General features: G+C 43.3%; 1 protein-coding gene across 1 annotated transcript; it reads right to left on the bottom strand.

Annotated features, from left to right (window-relative positions):
- Positions 1-1,340: 1,340 nt before the first annotated feature.
- Positions 1,341-5,903, bottom strand: CTLA4 (cytotoxic T-lymphocyte associated protein 4). Its single transcript, XM_038422299.2, has 4 exons — positions 5,627-5,903; positions 3,897-4,247; positions 3,342-3,451; positions 1,341-2,315 (listed from the first exon to the last, which is right to left on the bottom strand). Exons 1-4 carry the CDS (start codon positions 5,682-5,684, stop codon positions 2,217-2,219), a joined length of 618 nt encoding a protein of 205 aa, XP_038278227.1. The 5' UTR covers positions 5,685-5,903; the 3' UTR covers positions 1,341-2,216.
- Between the last annotated feature and the right edge of the window lie 13,000 nt (positions 5,904-18,903).

The raw sequence follows: 18,903 nt of genomic DNA, 5'->3' as shown, positions 1-18,903 counted from the left end.
GGGACTGTGATGAGAGAAAAAGGCATATGGTCACTGCTTCACCTTAGGGTTGATGCCTGCCACTACAGGTTAGAGCAGCCTTCCCGCTTGTCGAAATTAGGTAAGGGAAACAGCTGGCCTCTCTTTTGTGTGGCACTGAACCTCTTCCAGGTTCGAGGCTGATAATTTAAAAATGGCTGGGAGGCGGGGAAACAATCACATAAGAGCACATAAGAATAGTGGAATCTGCACTGTGGTGCATGCTGGGATCAGTGGTGCAGATAATAATCATATGGATGCCCCACCAGGTGTTGCCAGAGCCTCACTGACTCTGGTTCTCAAATAAGCCAATGCGTCAAATCAGTTTGTGGAAAAGTGCAGAGATAGAGGTCCTGTAGGGAAAGACAATGAGTATCACTGGAATGGAGATTCCCTGTGAACTGAGCTTTGCACTTTTCAGAGAGGGGCCGCTACTGTACATACTGTATAGAGATAGACATAAATAATCTTAAGTCTGGACTTTATACTGTATTCATCACTCTGGTATCTGATATAAACTAAATGTACATTATTGCAAATAAAAGCTGACTTGAAATACCATTTTCTTCTTTGTTGCCATATCAGCGGATTTCGGTCTGTTTAATTGTCTGCTTGAAAATTTGCAAGAGCAGACCCATCTTATAGGAATGATGATCATTTGTGTACATAATGTGTAGCTCAGTTGCTGTAAGAGGAAAGATCATTGTATGGTAACATCAGCAGGAATGATTTAAGTACTGGCGTGCAAGTACAAAATACTGCCATTGATGTCTACCTTTGATGTCCACCATTCCTGAGCTGCTGAAAAGGAGATTGTTGCTTCTCTTTCCCACACTGGTGATTATTCAGGTGATATGTTTAGAGCATGTGATATGAAGATGACTATCTTAGCCAAAGGGGGTGGAGAACTTTGCCCTAAACATATTACATGATTGAGAGAGAGAGCTTTTTTCAGAGATGGAAAAAGGAAATTATGTTCTGGAACTGGGACCAGTTTTTTGTATTAAGATCAACAAAACATGCCACAAAAATCCTTACAGACCCCTTCTGCACGTAATTTACTGAAAACTGCCTGTGACTTTAAGTAATGCCATGGTAACAAAGGGACCATTGGACAGATTTTAACAGCGAGCACTGAATACCTGAAGGAGGAAATCTGAAAAGAGACGTGATTGTGAGCACACAGGCAATGCCCATGTGTGGGCACCAGAGTGTAAAAAGACAGAGTTAGAAGGTAATGGGTTCCTTTTGGCATTACTGCTTTCTAACATGTAGCCACTTCCTGTTTCTTCTGAGAATCGTGAATGAAAAATTAACTTGACTTCAGGAAAAGCCTTAAGGTTTTTATTGAACTGTACATAACTAATAAACAAACTTATACACTTTCTTCATTTTCATGGAAAATAGTCTTTCAATGCAGCGCCAGACTTTCTGCCGTTCGGATTGATGCTAATTTAGCATTTCGTAAAAAGCAAAACTCCAACAGAGCTGGAGCTTTCTCACAGCAATAGGCTAATAAGGCTCCTGCAGTGAGACCTTTTCTCTTGAGCAGTGCCACCCAGTGCTAGCTCAAATGCCATCCGTGGTCACTCCTGCACAGCATTGCTGTGACAATGGCAGAAAAGTTGCTGAGATCAGCCCTTCCCAGCAGCAGTGGCCTCACCAGCCTCAGCTGGCACTTCCATAGGAATGCTAAGCGCTGACGCAAGAAATGGCACTAAATGCACAGCGCTACATGGAAACACATCAACACTCCTTTACACCTAAATGTATCTCAGGCTCACCAATACCTATGCTTAACTTTGCAATGACACACAAGCCTCTGCCTTAATAGTGTTTGATTTCAATTGGTCAACACATATGCTGAAGTTTGACAGCAAGACATTTGACTGCAACAGTAATAGCTCTTAATGCTACATATAGGCTACCTGATGGTACAATATAACTCTCAGAATCAATGGCCAAAAGGTAGCCATATTTGTGTGACAGGCATATCCTTGAAATATTAATGCATAACCTTCTCATTAATCTATTCTATTCCAGACTGTAGACATTCTGTAGAAATCGCAGGGTATGTTCTTTTCGCCCCCTCCACCTTTTATATTAGGAAATTTTATTTTATTTGTTTATGTTAGAAAGCCAAACAAGTAGAATCTCCATCACAGCTGGAAAATTGCTCCGTGCTGTTTTCTTGTGCTTCAGCGAATGACGATGTGATATGGCTTAACTTTCTTCTCCTCTTCCTCTGAAGTCATTTTCACATAGAGCCCAGTAGTGACATATTTCCTCTTCCGAATCTATAAAATATGTGAAGAAAATAAGATAAATCCAATGTCAGACTTGACAACGAAGACAGACTCTTAATCAGTGACTGTCGTGTTCTGAAGAACAGTGATAAGCAAAATTTGTTGGCTTGCCCACACTGTCGGGTGGGGGGGAAGGGGAATCTGTTCTAGTCACCTTCCCTTAGCTCTGTCTCTCTGGTAGGATGAGATGATTATGCACTTGTCAGTGGAGGGAAGAGCAGCCATCATAGAGGAGCATTAGGTAATAGTAGCCAAACCCTCTCTGAATTAGCACTAAAGAGGTGTTCAAGCTGCAAAGTTCAGTTCTGTACCAAAATTGTAGGTGTTCGGATCTAGGAGTTTGATGTGGCTCAAAAAGCTAGGAACTAGTTGAAAAGGATGGATCTGGATTTGAGTTCCCAGTAGTTCGGGGTGTTTGGATCTGAGGTTTGGGTTCTGGTCCATTTCTAACTGACATGCCCTTCTCACCAGCTGAGAAATAGGGAAGGCCAGGGCTGTGTCCCGCCATTGCCTTCAATTTGTGCCATTTACACCTGGGGAAAGTAGGTGTAACATACTGCTGGGTCAAAGTTCTCTATTCTCACCCCTGGTCACTTTTTACATTCACTTTGCACAGAGGTGAATGAGGACAGCGTGCCAGGCCCCAGACAGTGGCTGAGTCAGTGATGTGGAACGGAGTACGTACAAAGACTGATATTGTCTTAGATCCCAGTAATGGTTGGTGCCCGCTGCTCAGGATTCCAGAGTAATCAGGTTAGTGCAGAGACTAACCTGAACCAGGGGTCAGATTCACCAGTATGATCTGACTGCTTTCTGCCACTCTAGCAACACAAAGCAGCCATAAACTGCCTTAAAAGCAAGGTCTGTGGCTGTTTTTCAGCACTGGAACAAGAAACAGGAGCCAGAGCATTCCAGTGACTCTGTACCTATCATTTTTTTTCTATGATCTGATCTTTCATTCTGCCGTATTTATACAATTAAGTGTAAACTGTATGATGCTCCAGCTATGGCACTTACCACTTTGCTCAAGACACAGGCTGTGATGAGGATACTGTAAATAAACAATCCTGAAGCAGCTGCTCCTAATATCCAGAGATACCGGTCAGTGTCTGGGCAGGGCTCTGGATCTGAAATACATCAGATTAAATGTGACATTGGGAAGGAAGCTGTCACAATTCATTAACCTTTTTGGGCGCTGCAACCCTCCGTAACAGAACTCAGGGCCAAATCCTCCAATCCATACCCTCTCAAAAATCCAATTGACCTTAATGGGAGTTTGACCTGGGTAATGACTGCATGAGTGGCCTTCTCTAGTTATGTACTTATATGCACACATCCATCTACACACACACGTATGATATGAGGCATTGCTCTTACAGCCCAAGTATGCACCGATCATTGAATGTATCATGTCTGCCTTACCTCTACAGGTGGTTCTTGAAGAGAGAAGAGCAAATAATGGTTCTCAGAGTTGGAAACTGATTTTAACACTGACCCTTGTTTCAACAAAATAGCAGCTTACTAAATCATAGATCAGAGAATAATGTAGTATAGTCAGGGTGCTTTGCTCACCAATGACAAAGAGCTGTGTTCCCTTTCCTGTGTTCATATAATAAGGTGGTGGGTACAGCCGCTCCATCTTGCAGATGTATAGACCAGCATCACTAGCATGCAGCCCCATGAGAGTGAGGGTCACATTGTTTTGGCTGGGGATGACATGACACTGAATGATCTTTTCCACAATGAACATCTCGTACTCAGTTGTGTAGGTTGAAGCACAGATCTCAGTGTACTCCTTGCCCGTCTGTTTAAGCAGGGTCACTCGGATTTCCTCTGCATTCCCAATATGCTTATATTCACACACCAAATTAGCAACTCCTTGCCTGTTGGCCAATACCACTGCTGGCTGGGTCACTTCGATAGCTGTGATCAAAGGCAGAGCATGATGATCAATTAACACATTAAAGAAATGCGCTTCAATAATATGTAAGCTCTTACTTAAAACCTATAAAAGCAAAGAAAGAGATTCCACCCTGAAGATCCTTCATCCCCGGACACAAACTGTGCCGGATCCTTTTGGAAGAGATATGAGATTTCCTTTCACTCCCAGTATGTAGACTTTTTTTTCCCAACAGCTGCATTAATGTACTAAAAATCCTTAAGAAGGAATTCTGCAGTTTCTGAACGCCCATTGTGATAGCTGATTTGGAGATCTCCGCTGTTTCTCATTTTTTAAATAGCATATGATATGGACCCACATAACGGACTGTGTATACTGCAGGTTTCCTTCTTTAAATAAAGCATTTTTAATATATCAGAAGGCATGAAAGGGACTTCAAATACTAAAACTTTATGCATTATATGTTGGGGATTAGTCCTGCTTTGAGCAGGGGTTAAACTAGATGACCTCCTGAGGTCCCTTCCAACCCTGATATTCTATGATTGGGGATTGTGGAAATTTAAACCAAATTGTCTAAAAAGTAGAAATAAACTCCTAGGCTGATAAATTTTGACCAGGAACACACTTGATCATTAGGGTTAACAATAGAGCTGGTCAGAATACTATTTTGCAAAAAATTTCTGTTTTTTTTAAATCTGGGACAGGGGAGGAAGAGTTGCCCACATTTCTTTTCTTTGAAACCTTTTAACCAACTCTACTTGCTGCTGGAGTTACATTGAACAAATTCTGATAAAACACAGCAAAACATTTGAAATAAAATTCACAAGTTAAAAAACATCTGCTACACACATCTCTAGCTTTACAGGTTTCAATGTACCACTGCTCTTCAGAGCTCTGTAGTTTTCACTTTCTATATGGAAGTCAATGGATTTTGCGTGAGTAAGAACTGCAGGGACTGACCTGTTACCATGAGCTGGATTCAAGTTTGGATTATTCCCTGCAAGGGAAGGGTTTATTTTCTCTGTGGCTGCCAGTGCAAGAGAAGGGGAAACTAGAAGCTCTTTGTCCACTCAACTCCTATCTCTACAGTAACAATTTCATGCAGAGGATCTGATTTAAGCAAACAAACTCTTTATATATTCCTGATTGATACAGGAATCTTTCCTAGCACCTCTAATAACTCTACTGCTCTGGAATCTTTGCCTGTTTTCCCAGAAAAGTTGCAGTGCATTGTATTGGACTTGTCCACCTAGAATCCCTCGACTTTCCCAGCCTGTGCTCTTCAGAGACCCTGCCTCAAATATGTCCTCTCCTTGCTATACTGAATCACTGTCCTGCAAAGGGGTGAAACTGAGAAAATATCAACACCCCCAGACACCTTTGGTCTCCTTGATCTACCCACCTTTGGTGATGCCAGTGGCTGTGCTGAGAAAGCCAATGGTGGTCAATAGCGTGAGCATTCCAGCGAAGAGACAGCCGTTAGAAAGTTTGAAGTTGCCTGTTGCCGTCTAACGCCAAGTCCAGATGGAATTAAATCAGATTTATAATCAGAACTGCAGGGAAAAGGGCAAGACCTTTCAGGATACTGAACCTCGAAATGTTTGAACCCACACAGATTCAGTGTATGTATATATAGCTCTGATCCCAAATACACACACACACACACTGTACCCGAAAGTGCATGAGGCTTTGTTTTGGTTTTACAAGAAGGGAAGTAGTGGGTTTGATTAATACGTGCAGAGTTAACCTCAAACAGCTATGAACAAAACAACGATTCAGCAAGTGGAAAATGTATTCAATCCGAAATCTGTCATGCGTTATACTTTAAGAATTGGGGGAGGAAAGAGAATGAAAGAATAGTTCAGCCCCCCCTTTGGCAATGCAGAGTTGAAGAATTCAAAGTTCCTGAAATCACCAGGTATTTCCTTTTTAAGGAAAAATACCTTTTAAGAACATACCTTTTCAAAGTATCTACCTGTTTAAGGTTATGTAAGCATTGAAAATTATCTTGTGTTTTTATGTGAAAGTCTGTCAAGTCCACGGAAAAGTCATTGTGGATCATTGGCTAAAGAGGTTTTAAAGTACTATAAATATGTGTCTACATAATAGGCCATTACTTTTTTCTTTTTTTCTTCAATCTATTAAGCTCTTATATAATGTGCTTAAAGTATATAAATGGACCACCACAGATTCAGAACACCCATGAATTGGTCTATGAACTAGAAAAAAATGATGAAAAATACTGTAATTTTTTATTAAGATGATAGACTACAGCAATTCCAAGGAAGTGCTAACAGTTCGGTATAATATGAATATATATATATATATATATATATATATATATATATATACACACACAGTGGCATAGTTACACAAGGGAGAGCATTTACTACTGCGTAATTTAGGTGGGATGCCCATATAGCAATAATGAGAGCATGAAGAGAGCCACAATTTGCTCTTACTCATGAGCACACAGTAAATAAAAATAGTGTACAGTAACTCAAAGTTGTGTGAAAATAACTGGTTGGGTCTATATCATACTGTTGGCTGAACAAATTAAAATCAATTCACAAATAAATTCTGTCATATCATCAAGTACCATGGTATAAATGAGCTTTTAGAGGTGAATTACTGGCCTATTCTTAACCCTGATTTATCCAGAGTAAAGAGTTGAGAACAGCATCTGTACCTTGGATTTTGCATGCAGTTAAGTGAATGATGCCTTTTAGCCCTCATCAACCATAGTTTAATTGCTGGTGGCTGATGGGGACTGCATATGGAGTATGCAATTAACTGATAAGCGTTTGGGGGGAATGCATTACAAAACTCAGTGCTCATTGCCCAGACACCTGTTGTCACTTGGTTCCTTGCTACAGTTAGGATGGGAGATGGGAGATGCCATGGTACTGCCGTTGCTCTGGGAAATATTCTGCTTAATGATACCAGCTCTGCTACCATACTGTTTCTTTTCTGAGGGTGCCTTTTTGGAAGAAGAAGACACTTTTCTGTGTTCTCCGCTCAGAAGCCTTATGCTGGAATGGCTGTGGTTCCACCTAAGTAAGGCTGAATGTGGCTCCCTGTGAAGACAGACGATGCTGCTCCTCTTTTCATTGGCAGGAGTTGATTGAGAGTAGCACAAAACTGTCCTCTCTAGGGGTGGAGAGTGCTTACCCCACCGTGCGGCCTGCTTTTGCCAGCCTGGGAAAGAAGGGCCCAACATTACCTTTAATCCTGAGTGAGAGGATGCTGGTGCAAGACTGATGGGCCAGTTGATTTGAGCTGATGAGCCTCCTACAGCCCAAGACCCTATGGGTCTACACTGTAATAACACATCTACAGCTAGCCTGCATCAGCTGACTCGGGCTCGGCCTGCGGGGGTATAAAACTGCTGTGTAAATATCTAGGCTTGGGCTGGAGCCTGGGCTCTTGGATCCTTCCTTGTGGTGCAGTCGCAGAACTTGGGCTCCAACCCAAGCCCAAACGTCTACACTGCAGTTTTATAGCCCCACAGCCCAAGCCCCAGGCAGCTAAACACAGGCCAGCTGTAAGTGTTTTATTACAGTATAGACTTACCCTAAGAGTCTAAGGATGGTCCATCCACCCCCATTGTACCACAGAAACTCCTTGTGGGTTACACCAAGTCCCCTGATCCAGGCTGTGCTAAGCCATCAACCCCAAGTACCTAGTACCACAGATCCCTCCAATATTGTCTCTTTACTGCCATGTGTTTTTATGGCTACCCTTTGTTCTCCTCACTTCACCATACCACCTGCACCATCACCTGGTCTTTGTCCTTCCTCTCCCCTCTCCCATGCCTGTCCCCACCCCACCACTCCTTCCCATCTCCCTGTCCATCCCCACCCTCCAACTTCTGCTCTCGCTATGCCCCCTGCTGTCTCCCTGACCCATCCCTCCCTCTGAACTCCCCCACACTTGCCCTCTGCAATCCCTCCTCACCTCAGTTCCACCCACACACACACAGCCAATAAATGGGGGGAGAGGAAATAAAACAAAGAAACTGCTTTTGTACATTTAATGGGACTGTACAGCTTGGCAGAATAGCCTCATGATTGTATTACTGTAGCCCATATTCTTCCGTCTCCCATGTTCCTATTCATATATTTTCTCACCTGCTGGCCCTGATTCTCAGTTGGTTCGTTCCTGCACAGGACTGGGGCTGGGGGTGGAAGAGATAGTGAAGGTAAGTGGCGTTAAGTCCCTCTCTGTTTCCACATTGCATTCTGACGCAGGGAGGAATCTGCCTGACCTCTGGTTTCATTTTGAGCCTGACCTCTGGTTTCATTCAACAGCCGCAGGCCTGTTCTAAATTAAACTCCATTTCCTACAGGCCTCAGTGAACAATGCACTCCAGCCCTCTCCCCTCCCTCACCTCAGAAATCTCCCTTCCCTGCCCCGGACCACCTCTGCCACTGCCGATGCTGTGCTACTCAGAGAGGGGTCCAGGTGCTAACTTTGCTTGTGATGACTTTGAGGTTCAGAATTCCTTCACTGGTGGTATTCCCAGAGGCTGTCATGTCTAAAATGAAAATGTAAACTCTTTGGGGTGGGTGGCTAGGTTTTATTTGTTATGGAGCCCAGCATATACATACCAGTATGTTTTCCTTTTTCCCCAGGGGCCACATAACTCTTCAAATAACAGGTGAGTCTTTCTGCTCCACATGTGCTACTCTAAGTACCATCATCATGGTCTTCACTGGGTGACTTCCAAAGCTAAATGCCTTAAAAGCTTGAGCTAAAGAATCAAACTATGAGCTTTTGCAGACTTACTCTCTGTGTAGACCAAGCACAGAGAGGGATGCACAACTCAGACTGAACAATGTGCAACACTACTATAACTAGGGGTATTCAGATTAGGTAGGTAGCTAGGTTTCTCAATTAATTGAAAAGATCTGTGTCATTTTGGGTTGATGTCTGACACTTGAAGTTATTTTACCTGCTTTTCTTGTGTTTAATAATTAGTGAGGACAAATTATCAGCTTCCATTCAGTCAAAATTCCCATTACAAACTATTATTATTATTCCACAATTAATTTCACACTTTTAAAAACATCTTACTTCACCTTAATGCTGTTTTTCTTCTGCATTGACAGGAACTAAAAAAACCATTGGGTTGGTGAATAACTACATATGTAATGGGGAGAAGAAAAGTTTAACATTTGCATAGCATCTGGTTTCAGGATATCTTGTTAAGCTCAGGCTGTGAGATCATCTCTAAGTATTCACATTTTTATCACATTAGTTCACCACAAAGCTATTGAGGTTTTGAAACACACTGTTATTTTAAAAAATAAATCAGACCTCTATACGAAAAGGCTGAAGAAAATTTTTTTGGTTAAAAAAAAAACTAAGTAAAGAAGAAAGGAAGTAGCACGGTGGCTGGAAAAATAATTGATTCATTACCATTAAAGGACTAAAATCTGATTGCAAAACCCTATATATGGCCAAGTTTGGTGGACTGATCTGGGTCCCATGGGAAACCACAATTCGCATCACACAATCACTTAATACTGGATGTTTCAGAACTCTGGACTTTCTGTCCACCTTTAATGTGAAAAAAACAAGATGGATCCCAGAGGTGCGCTGTTTATCGGTTTAAAATGAACTGAACTGGAGTTCTGAATAAGGCAATGCCTTCGTCTCACAAGGTGATACAACTGACTAGAATCTTTTTTTCTGAATATTTGTCAATGGGCACTAGACTATACTTCTTGTGTATCGCAAGGGAATATTGACCAATGGGCAGGGGCATGCATAGGAATTTGAATTTTACCACTCGGGGGGGGCACTGGTGAGGGACGCAGAACCCCTCTGGGGGTGGGGGGTGAGCAAACTCCTCCAGCCTTGGGGCCCTGCTCCTGGGCTGCGGCAGGGAGAGCGAGAGAGCTCCTCTTTTGCAGGGCTGAGACAGTGTTCATTCTCTCTGCCACAGCCCCGGGGCTGGAGACGTTCTGCATCCCCAGCCTATTATTGCGGGGGGGTCTATGCCCCTGATTGCCCCCACTTGTGCATGCCCTGCCAATGGCTTGCACAGGTATAGGTAGATAAGATTCAGTGGATATCTTTTACCCTGAGGTTGTTGGTAACTCCTTCTTTAGACCTCATCCTTTTTATTCACCCCACCCTTTGGAGCCACCACTGACGTTGACTCCATAATTCTATGCAATGAATGGCATTTGCCACTCTCTAGTAGGACTCTGAGGTATCCATGGCTAAACTAACATGGAGAATGAATCATCTCTTAACGCCTAAGACAGCAGCTCAAAGTTAGTACTGAAGTACACAACAGAACATACATTCTACCCTGCAGCTAGATATCATCCTCATTTATTATTTGTTTTGCAGATGTGGCTACGAGCCCTAGCCATGAACCAAGACCCCTCTGTGCTAGGCATTATACAAACACAGAACAAAAACACCAGGCGCTGCCTCAAAGATCTTATACTGTAAGGGCTTCTCTAGACTGACAGCACTGCAGTGGCATAGCTGTGCCGTTGTAGCGCTTCATGAAGATGGAAGCTATGCCAACAGGAGAGCTCTTTCCATAGGCATAAGTACCCCACCACCCCAAGAAGCAGAAGCTATGACAATGGGAGAAGCCCTTCAATTGGTATAGCATCATCTGAACCAGAAAGTCCACTCCCCTGAGTGACATAGTTGCACTGACACAAGTTGGTAGTACTGTAGACCAAGCCTAAAGCTATGTCTACACTTAAACCACTAACTCTTCATCACAGACATTCACTATGGGTTCTCCCTTTGCTGTAGTTAATCCACCTCCTCAAGAGGCAGTAGCTAGATGAATGGAAGAATTCTTCTATCAACCTAACACTGTCTACACTGGACATTGGGTCGGCTTAACTATGTCACACAACGGGGTGGATATTTCACACCCCATAGCAACTCAGCTGGGTCGACCTAATTTTTTAATGTAGACCAGGCCCTCAGGATAAGTCAAGAAACAACTGGTGAAAACAGACAGACAGGGGAGCACAAAGAAACAGCAAGACCATACTGGTCAGTGTGATAGGTTGTGCTCTCAGCACACCAACAGCCAAACTGTTGTCAAGTGTTCTGTAGGCATCTTGGGAACGGAGAGATTTAAAGGAGGAGAATGAGGTGGCTTTGCAGACGTTTACAAGAAGCTCCTCCCAAGCACGAGGGGCAGCCTTGGAGAAAGCACGAAGGTGCTTGTTTAAAAATATAATACGTGATTAATGATGGCTGGCATCGATCAGAGGGAGGAGTCGAGATCTCAGTCATGAATGAAGGGTGATAGGCTAGGAAGGGCCTTAAAAGTTTCTTTGCTGCGATGGAGAAAGGGGAGCCAATGGAGGGATGCAAAGAGAGCAGCACAGTCAAAGCAATGAGCTAGGAAAATCTTTGCAGCGGCATCCTGAATAGACATGAGTGGAGCACCGTTGCATTTCTCAAGGCCAGCAAAGAGGCTGTGCAGTGAGTGAGATCTGAGGAGAGGCTGGACGAGAGATTTAGCTGTGTGTTCAGTTGCATTTGACTGCACCCTGTTAACCATGGTTATTAGCTTTCCGAACCGCACAACTGGGATGCTTTCCTTGAGGTTGTCACTGGGGATTGTTGGGACGTCATGAGGCAGAAGCATGTATTGGAAGATTTTGGCAATGTAGGAGAACTTCCCTTAGATATTAGGAGTGGGGGGAATGTGACTAGCAAGTGGATTGGGAGGGATGGTTAAGGAGAAAATATGAGTGGCTGGACCAGGGAAGGACATTATCTCCCCTTTAATGTACTCAGACTCATAATATGAATTTAAAAACACATTCCCAAACAAAAAACGTCCCTGAATAAAAGCATGTTTCAGCGGAGTCCACCTACTACTCTGCCCTCACCCTCTCCCCCCAAATTACACTCTTTCAATAAAACTACATGTTAAAAATAATGAGGTTTTAAAAGTCTGGAAATAAACTGTTAAGTGATTCAGACAATTCCTTGCTGCCATAGAATCATCCTTCATTAACATCCTGCCTGACTGATCCCCTCCACCCAACGTTAACTTTGCCCCCTTGGAGTTTTGATCTGTAGTGGAAATCTGCTGTTAACTGCGTACTGTTGATTTTACATATTGCTAATTAAATGCACAGTAAGGCATACAGTACCAGGGTACATTGAGTTATGTCAGTCTGTGAGCACTTATCAAGTGATGTGCTGGTGAAGCAGAATGATACTTTCATGAGTAAAATCGGCCTGATGGATCTGTTTGGTGTTAAGAAATAACGAGCTTATTACGTGGTATTGAAGGTTTATGTAGGGGTGTGTGTATGTGTGTGCCTTGAATGTTTGTATTTTATTATATAAGGACTAATGTAGGTAGGTTTTTGTATTCAAGAGTTTGAAAGTTGTTTTTGCCTAACCAATCTGAAACACCTTAAGAGGGCTGGTTTTCTTTGACTGGGTACAGAGCACACAAGGCTCCTTTAAGGTGTCTTTACTGTAAGCTGTCCACAATCAATAGTCACCTTTGGAAAGATTGGCCAGCATTTGTAGTGTATCTTAGTGTTACGAATATTGGAATGGGATATAGGATCCCTTGAATGGGATATAGGATTTTCTAATCTCTTATTGATAATGTTTTCTGTGCATATATTTTTGTCAATGTTAGACGGATGTTTTGGGGGCAAGGTAGCTCAGGTAGGATAACACGGAGGGATGAAGTTGTTTTTAGTACCGGGGAGCTGGATCAATCCTTTTGCTGTTCATTTCCAGACTTTTTAACAATCATATTTTTAAAGGTGTAAAAAATGTTTTGTAAAGAAAGTGTAATTATTGTGTAATTGTGTAAATGACCCCCATTTCCCATAGCTCTTTGTACAGCTAAGGAGGGAATGGAAGAAGCTTTTGCTGAGCTTGGGAATGGTAAAGGGTGTGTAGGGCTGGTCTCAAGTCAGCATAGGCAAGATCTCACATATTCCACAATTTCTCAATCAAGAAATTTGTAGCCTGTGATGGGGTATCTACCCCACACAAGACTTGAAAGGGTTAAGGTGGCCAGATAGGTCAATTAACTCCCCAGGCTGCACCTGGAGGAGGAGCCAGGGAACAGGGATTGATTAAATGAGGTTCAGCTGGTAAGGAACAGGAAGGGCCTGTACAAAGCCCAGGAGCTGAGAGCAGAAGCAGGCTCCAGGGAAGTACAATGCAGTCACTCCCTTGGAGGAAGAAGGTCTGTTGGGACTACAGGGGGTAACCCACAGTTACACCCTGGGAGGAGGGAGTTAGGAGGCTGGCAAACCCAAAGAGGGGGAAAGCCAGGAAGGTAGGAGAAGGCTCTGGGGAAAAGCAGCAGAAAATAGGAGTGCAGATCTTGCCACTGAGCTGGAATCCAGAGTAGAGGGAGGGTCTGTAATCTCTCCCCAGCCACTGGGGATGTGGAACCAACCAGGCAGAGGACAGTAGACTGCCAGATTTGTTCTGGAAAGACTTGGTTACATACCCCCATGGAAGGGAGAGCCACACAGTGACCTAGCCAGAGGGCTGAGTTATGAAGAGGAGATGGCAGATCCAGGAGCGAGAGGGGCCCGTGGGGTGGGAAAGGGTGACGGATAAGGACACCGCCAGAGGAGGGCAGCACCTGGCAGAGCTAATCCCCAGGATGGCCAGGACGAGGCGCCATCAGCGGTGAGTGGAGCCCGTGACACAGCCAAATCCACTGTTTGCCACATAACTGTGCTCCGGGATCTAAATTTTCCTTAATAAAACAAATCAAAACAAGCTGTTGCCGTTGTGAACAACAACTTAAATCTGTAAACAGAGGCAGTGTTGTCTAAACTTCTCCTCCTGCATCTACCAAGTGCCCGAAATAATAGCTCTGAGAGGTGTGAACCCACAGGGATAAATCTGACACCCCAGACGTCCAGTGGTTAACTTTCCCTATGGATTGTTTCAGCAGAAACATCCAACTCGTGCTTATCCCACAATGGCAACTGGCCTCCCACTTTTCCTCAGGTGCCAAACCCAGCTGGGAAAGCCAGCGGCTTGGAATTAAAGTCTCACTTGCCATAGAGTGCACAGATCCTTGACATAAAGGCAAGCTGATATCTGGCAGTAAGCTAGTAGGGTAGTGTAACTGATAGCTGCGTAGGCTAATAGAGGCATGCATAGGAGAAGCAAGAAGAGTTATTTTTACAGATGTTGAGTATTTAGGGTGAAAGAGCTTGTGAAGCAGGACTGCTAAATCATTAGGTGGGGAGAAAGGAAAGAAGGACTTGTGAGTAGCCCCTCAATATGTTTGTTCATTTGTTTGTTTGTTTTGGGGGTGGAGCAATAGTTCAGAGGTTTGAGCATTTCCCTGCTAAACCCAGGCTTGTGAGTTCAATCCTTGAGGGGGTCATTTAGGGATCTGGAGCAAAAACTGAGGATTTTTTTTGCTTTGAGCAGGGGGTTGGACCAGATGACCTCCTGAGGTCCCTTCCAACCCTGATATTCTATGAGATTATCTGTCACAGGTTATGAAAACCAGTTAAAATCAGGCCCTAACCAAAGCTGGTGGAAATCTTTTTTTAATTTTGTAATTTTGATGAAACGTTGAGTAAAAAAGGAAGGGGGAATTTTGCAAATATTTTTTCCGATGTTTTCACCAGCCCCAGCCCCAAGTGTCTGCATTTTATTTTTTAAAATATCAGCTGTTTAGCAAAAACAACAACAATGAAGCATCTCCTACTTTATTGAAATGACTTTTTCAGCAATGTACTGCTAAGCCTGAGTGAAAAATGTTAAAGTTGCATTTGAGGTAGAAGAAACTGCAAGTAGATAGACATCTTTCTTGCTAAGGTTTTATCTGCTAAAATTTTCCCTTTTGTCTGCAATTTTAAATGGCCATGATATTGGCCCTCTTTTTATGATTTTCAACTGACAGCAAAGCATTATCTTGTAAAAATACAGAAATAAAAGGCCTGATTCTCATTGACACTAAATTCTTTTCTCCACACGAAAGCTGTACCGCTTCACTTCTACCAGTACAGATAAAACCATACAGTCCCCCTATGTGTGGGTGTAGTTCGTCTGGTATAAATGTGCTTTATCCTATGTAGTGAGCCTCATGTGGGAAGGGAAATAACAACATTGGTCTGTAAGTTATCCCAGTATAACTGCATCCACACTAGGGGCTGTACTGGTATCTCTCTGGGTTTAAAATAAAAAAAAAAGTCACATCCCTATTTAAAAACAAAATTTAGGTGAGATCAGGCCTTAGGCCACACTGCTCTGGCAGGGCAAAGGGACTTTAAAGTGAGTCCAAATGTAATTGACATTCACTTTAAGGCAACCTTACAATGACAGGTCGGTGTAAAATGATTTTAGTGTAAATGAGAATGGGAGCCAATACATTTTGTCTCATTGAGTTAATGAGATATTGTGGCACTGGCTGCCTGCATGTGGTGAGTATGGGTACTTGGAAAATGTTGCTTCTATACTGAATGCCCTTCATAAAAGTCCTGAAGCTGTGCAAAGTGGTCGCCTTCTGGGAAATGGGGTGTAGAGCATTTTACAGTACATGCCTGCAGTGACTCAAAGCAGCTCCCCATACAAACTGTAACCATCTTCACTCATTTGACTATTTAATCATTTTCTAGCTGTATTATTTTAAAACCATTCCCCCTTTTCTCCCCCAGTTTTCTCTCTACTGCGTTTTCCTTTTGTTCACTTCAAAATGTTCCATAGCTTCAGAAATATCAGGTTCTCATTGTGGTAGAATCAAATTGTGCCATCCTGTGTGGTGAGATCGGCGAGGAAGATTGAAATGGTTAAATATGCTTGCTCATGACCAGAATTACTGGCACTGATCGGCACACAAAGCTCTGACAATTATTTTGTCAGCAAAAAAAGTGATGAGCTAGCAACCCCCCTAATGGCTGCAGAGTGTGAGCGGCAGCAAAAAAAGTGCATTCTGCTGAGGACAAACCAATGAGCCACACTGAGGACACTGCTCAGCAGCTGAGGTCGCAGAGTGCAATTAAATGAGCAGTACCTGCAAACACTAGGGCTTTGTTCAGCCTCATGCATTAGCTTTGCTCCATAGTTTTATAAGTACATCCATTCAGCACTGCAAAGGAGGGATTCTTACGTGGGGGTTGGGATTCCAGGGGAGTCGCCAGAGGGTGGCTGAGGAATTGTTACAAAAACAGTTTTACAAAAAAAAAAACACCCAACCCAGCAGCTGCTAAGATCCAGTGGCTCCAAGCTAATGGGAGGGATGAAGAAACTGTGCTCCCTGCTCCTCCTGATGCTGCCCTCCTCTGTCCCTACGGCTGCTCCTCATTTCACTGCTGAGTGCGCCCCCATGGCTTCACCATAGTCAGCATCATGGACAGGCAGGGGGAACCAACTGCTCACAGCCTCCCCTAGCCCCTTGCCATGCTCAAGTGACATATCCCTGAGGCAGATCACAGTGTGGTTGGAAAACGGAAGGAAACTCTCCAGAGCCCACCTAGCTGCACCATCCACCAACAATCTACTAGACCCTTCAGCTGATCTTAAAGAGCAACACCCCTGCCTCTTGCTTGTAGTATTTACACTTGCCACTTCCATGTGGAGCTCCAAATTCTCCAGCTACTTGCCTGCATTTCTATAGTGTCTATATGACCAGTTTCTAGGCTATCATTGGCTGGTCTGTCTTTGGAACTCATATCATTCCCAAAGCCCAACATAATCATGGGTGTGCCTCATGTACATCCAGTGTTTACCTTTTCCCCCCTTTGTTTGAAAGGAAGGACATTGCACACATCATAGTTGGCTTGTCTGGATTACTTCTAGCCAAGTGTATAAATTGTTTCTTGGAAATCATCATCTGTGGTTGCCCAAGTGCCATGTTCATCGGACTTCTGCCACAGTAAATGTGTTTTATGGGAAATATTGTGTAGCACAGGAGCTGATCTGTATTAACTCTTTTATAGGTAGAACTGTGCTACTCACCTGCAGCAATTCCTTAAACAATTGTTACGTGTTTTCTTCTCATTTATAATTTCAAGTTTTGTGTGAAAAGTATTCCACCAAATGAAATAGTCAAGAAAATGGACAGCTGATTCCAATGTACTTCTATAAAGCTACAATCCTTTCTGGTTCTCTGGAGTTCAGGACGTATCCGTCCTCTGGTCCAATTAACCTGAAGCAATGCAGGAATCACGCAGTAAGGCAACAGCAGCATCTTACCACCTGGGCCATTTGTGTTCACTTCAGGTGCTCTGTGAAGCTCAACCAGTCAATCAGCAAAGAGCTTTGGACAGAGTCCTATCTTGGTGTGCAGCTGAACTGCCCTCAGCCCATGTCTGGGTGCGGGAGGACTCCTCGTGTGGCATAAAGCTCCCCTTTGTACTCTGCAGACCTGATCCCCAGGTGTAGCTTACAGCAGCTTGAGGGCAGCTCTTACACTAGGTGTCAATAGACCCAAAGGGCCAAAACTGCATGGGAGCAGAGCTGTATAGCATCATCCTGGTCACACTTGTGTCCTAGCACCAGGAGAAGGCATAGGGACTGCTGAGCTGGCAGCATGTCACCAGAAGAATCCCCCTGTACCTGAGTGGTCCTCCAGCAGGTTGAGATTTACAGACGGAATCTGCCGATGGTGTGGCACTGAGTATCCCCAGCACAACAGAGGATCTGACCCTTTGTGTCCAAGCTGTTGTTACACACAGTGCGCAACTGGCAGGACTGCCTCAGAATCCATCAGATTAAAAAATCTGCAACTGGATCACCTGCATCATCATTTATCTAGCAGCAGAAAATGATTATCATGGTACATTACATAGACATTAGTTCTTAATCATCCTTTTATCTCATTAAATGTCTGGCTATTGCTGTATGTATTCTGGTGTGACCCCAGAGCAGAAAAGCTGTAAAATGTCTGAACTTTGTGATGATACCCAAGAATAGAAAAAAGACCCTGATTTGCAACTACACCGAGCAAAAGAATCTTGTCAGTCATGTGCATAACACAGTCTATGTGGAAAAACAAGACAATCATACAGGATTAGAAGATGCCTTGAGCTATTGCGTGAGTCATCCACATTTTGTTTGTATTTAAGTCTTTCAGGGCTTTGGCACGCCAGTACACGGGGTGTGTGTGTGTGTGTATGTATATGTATATGTATATATTGTGCATGTCATTTAATACTAAACATTTGAGCTATGATATGACTGAACTGAGGAAACTGAGATGGCTCCAGAGATAAATCAATGGAACAAACCTTTGAAATTTATTTCTCGATAGTTGTATGGCTGGGCACTGGAGATTTACTGGGCTTTGACCTCGGCAGCCTCAAGCAATTATTCCAATATTTAAGTATAGGAAAATGCTACATTCACTCCAACAGCAGAAAGATGAAGACAGGGCCAATTTGGCAAGTACTGTGAAATATATATCTTGATTTTAGTAAGGCTTTGACACTGTTGCACATGACATTCTCATAAGCAAACTAGAGACATGTGGTCTATATGAAATTACTCATGAGGTGGTAGACTGCATCCAAAAATAGTTATCAATGGTTCACTGGCAAAATCGGAGGGCATCTCAAATGCGTTCTGCAGAAGTCAGTCCTGGGTCCCGTATTAATCAATCTTTTCATGAATGACCTGGATAATGAAGTGGAAGTGTATGCTTATAAAATCCCCATTTGACACCAAGCTGGGTGG

The sequence above is a fragment of the Dermochelys coriacea genome, chromosome 11 (assembly GCF_009764565.3).
Source record: "Dermochelys coriacea isolate rDerCor1 chromosome 11, rDerCor1.pri.v4, whole genome shotgun sequence".
Taxonomy (NCBI): Eukaryota; Metazoa; Chordata; order Testudines; family Dermochelyidae; genus Dermochelys; species Dermochelys coriacea.
The sequence above is the reverse complement of the archived record's forward strand: the minus strand, read 5'-3'. Positions and strand labels throughout refer to the sequence as shown.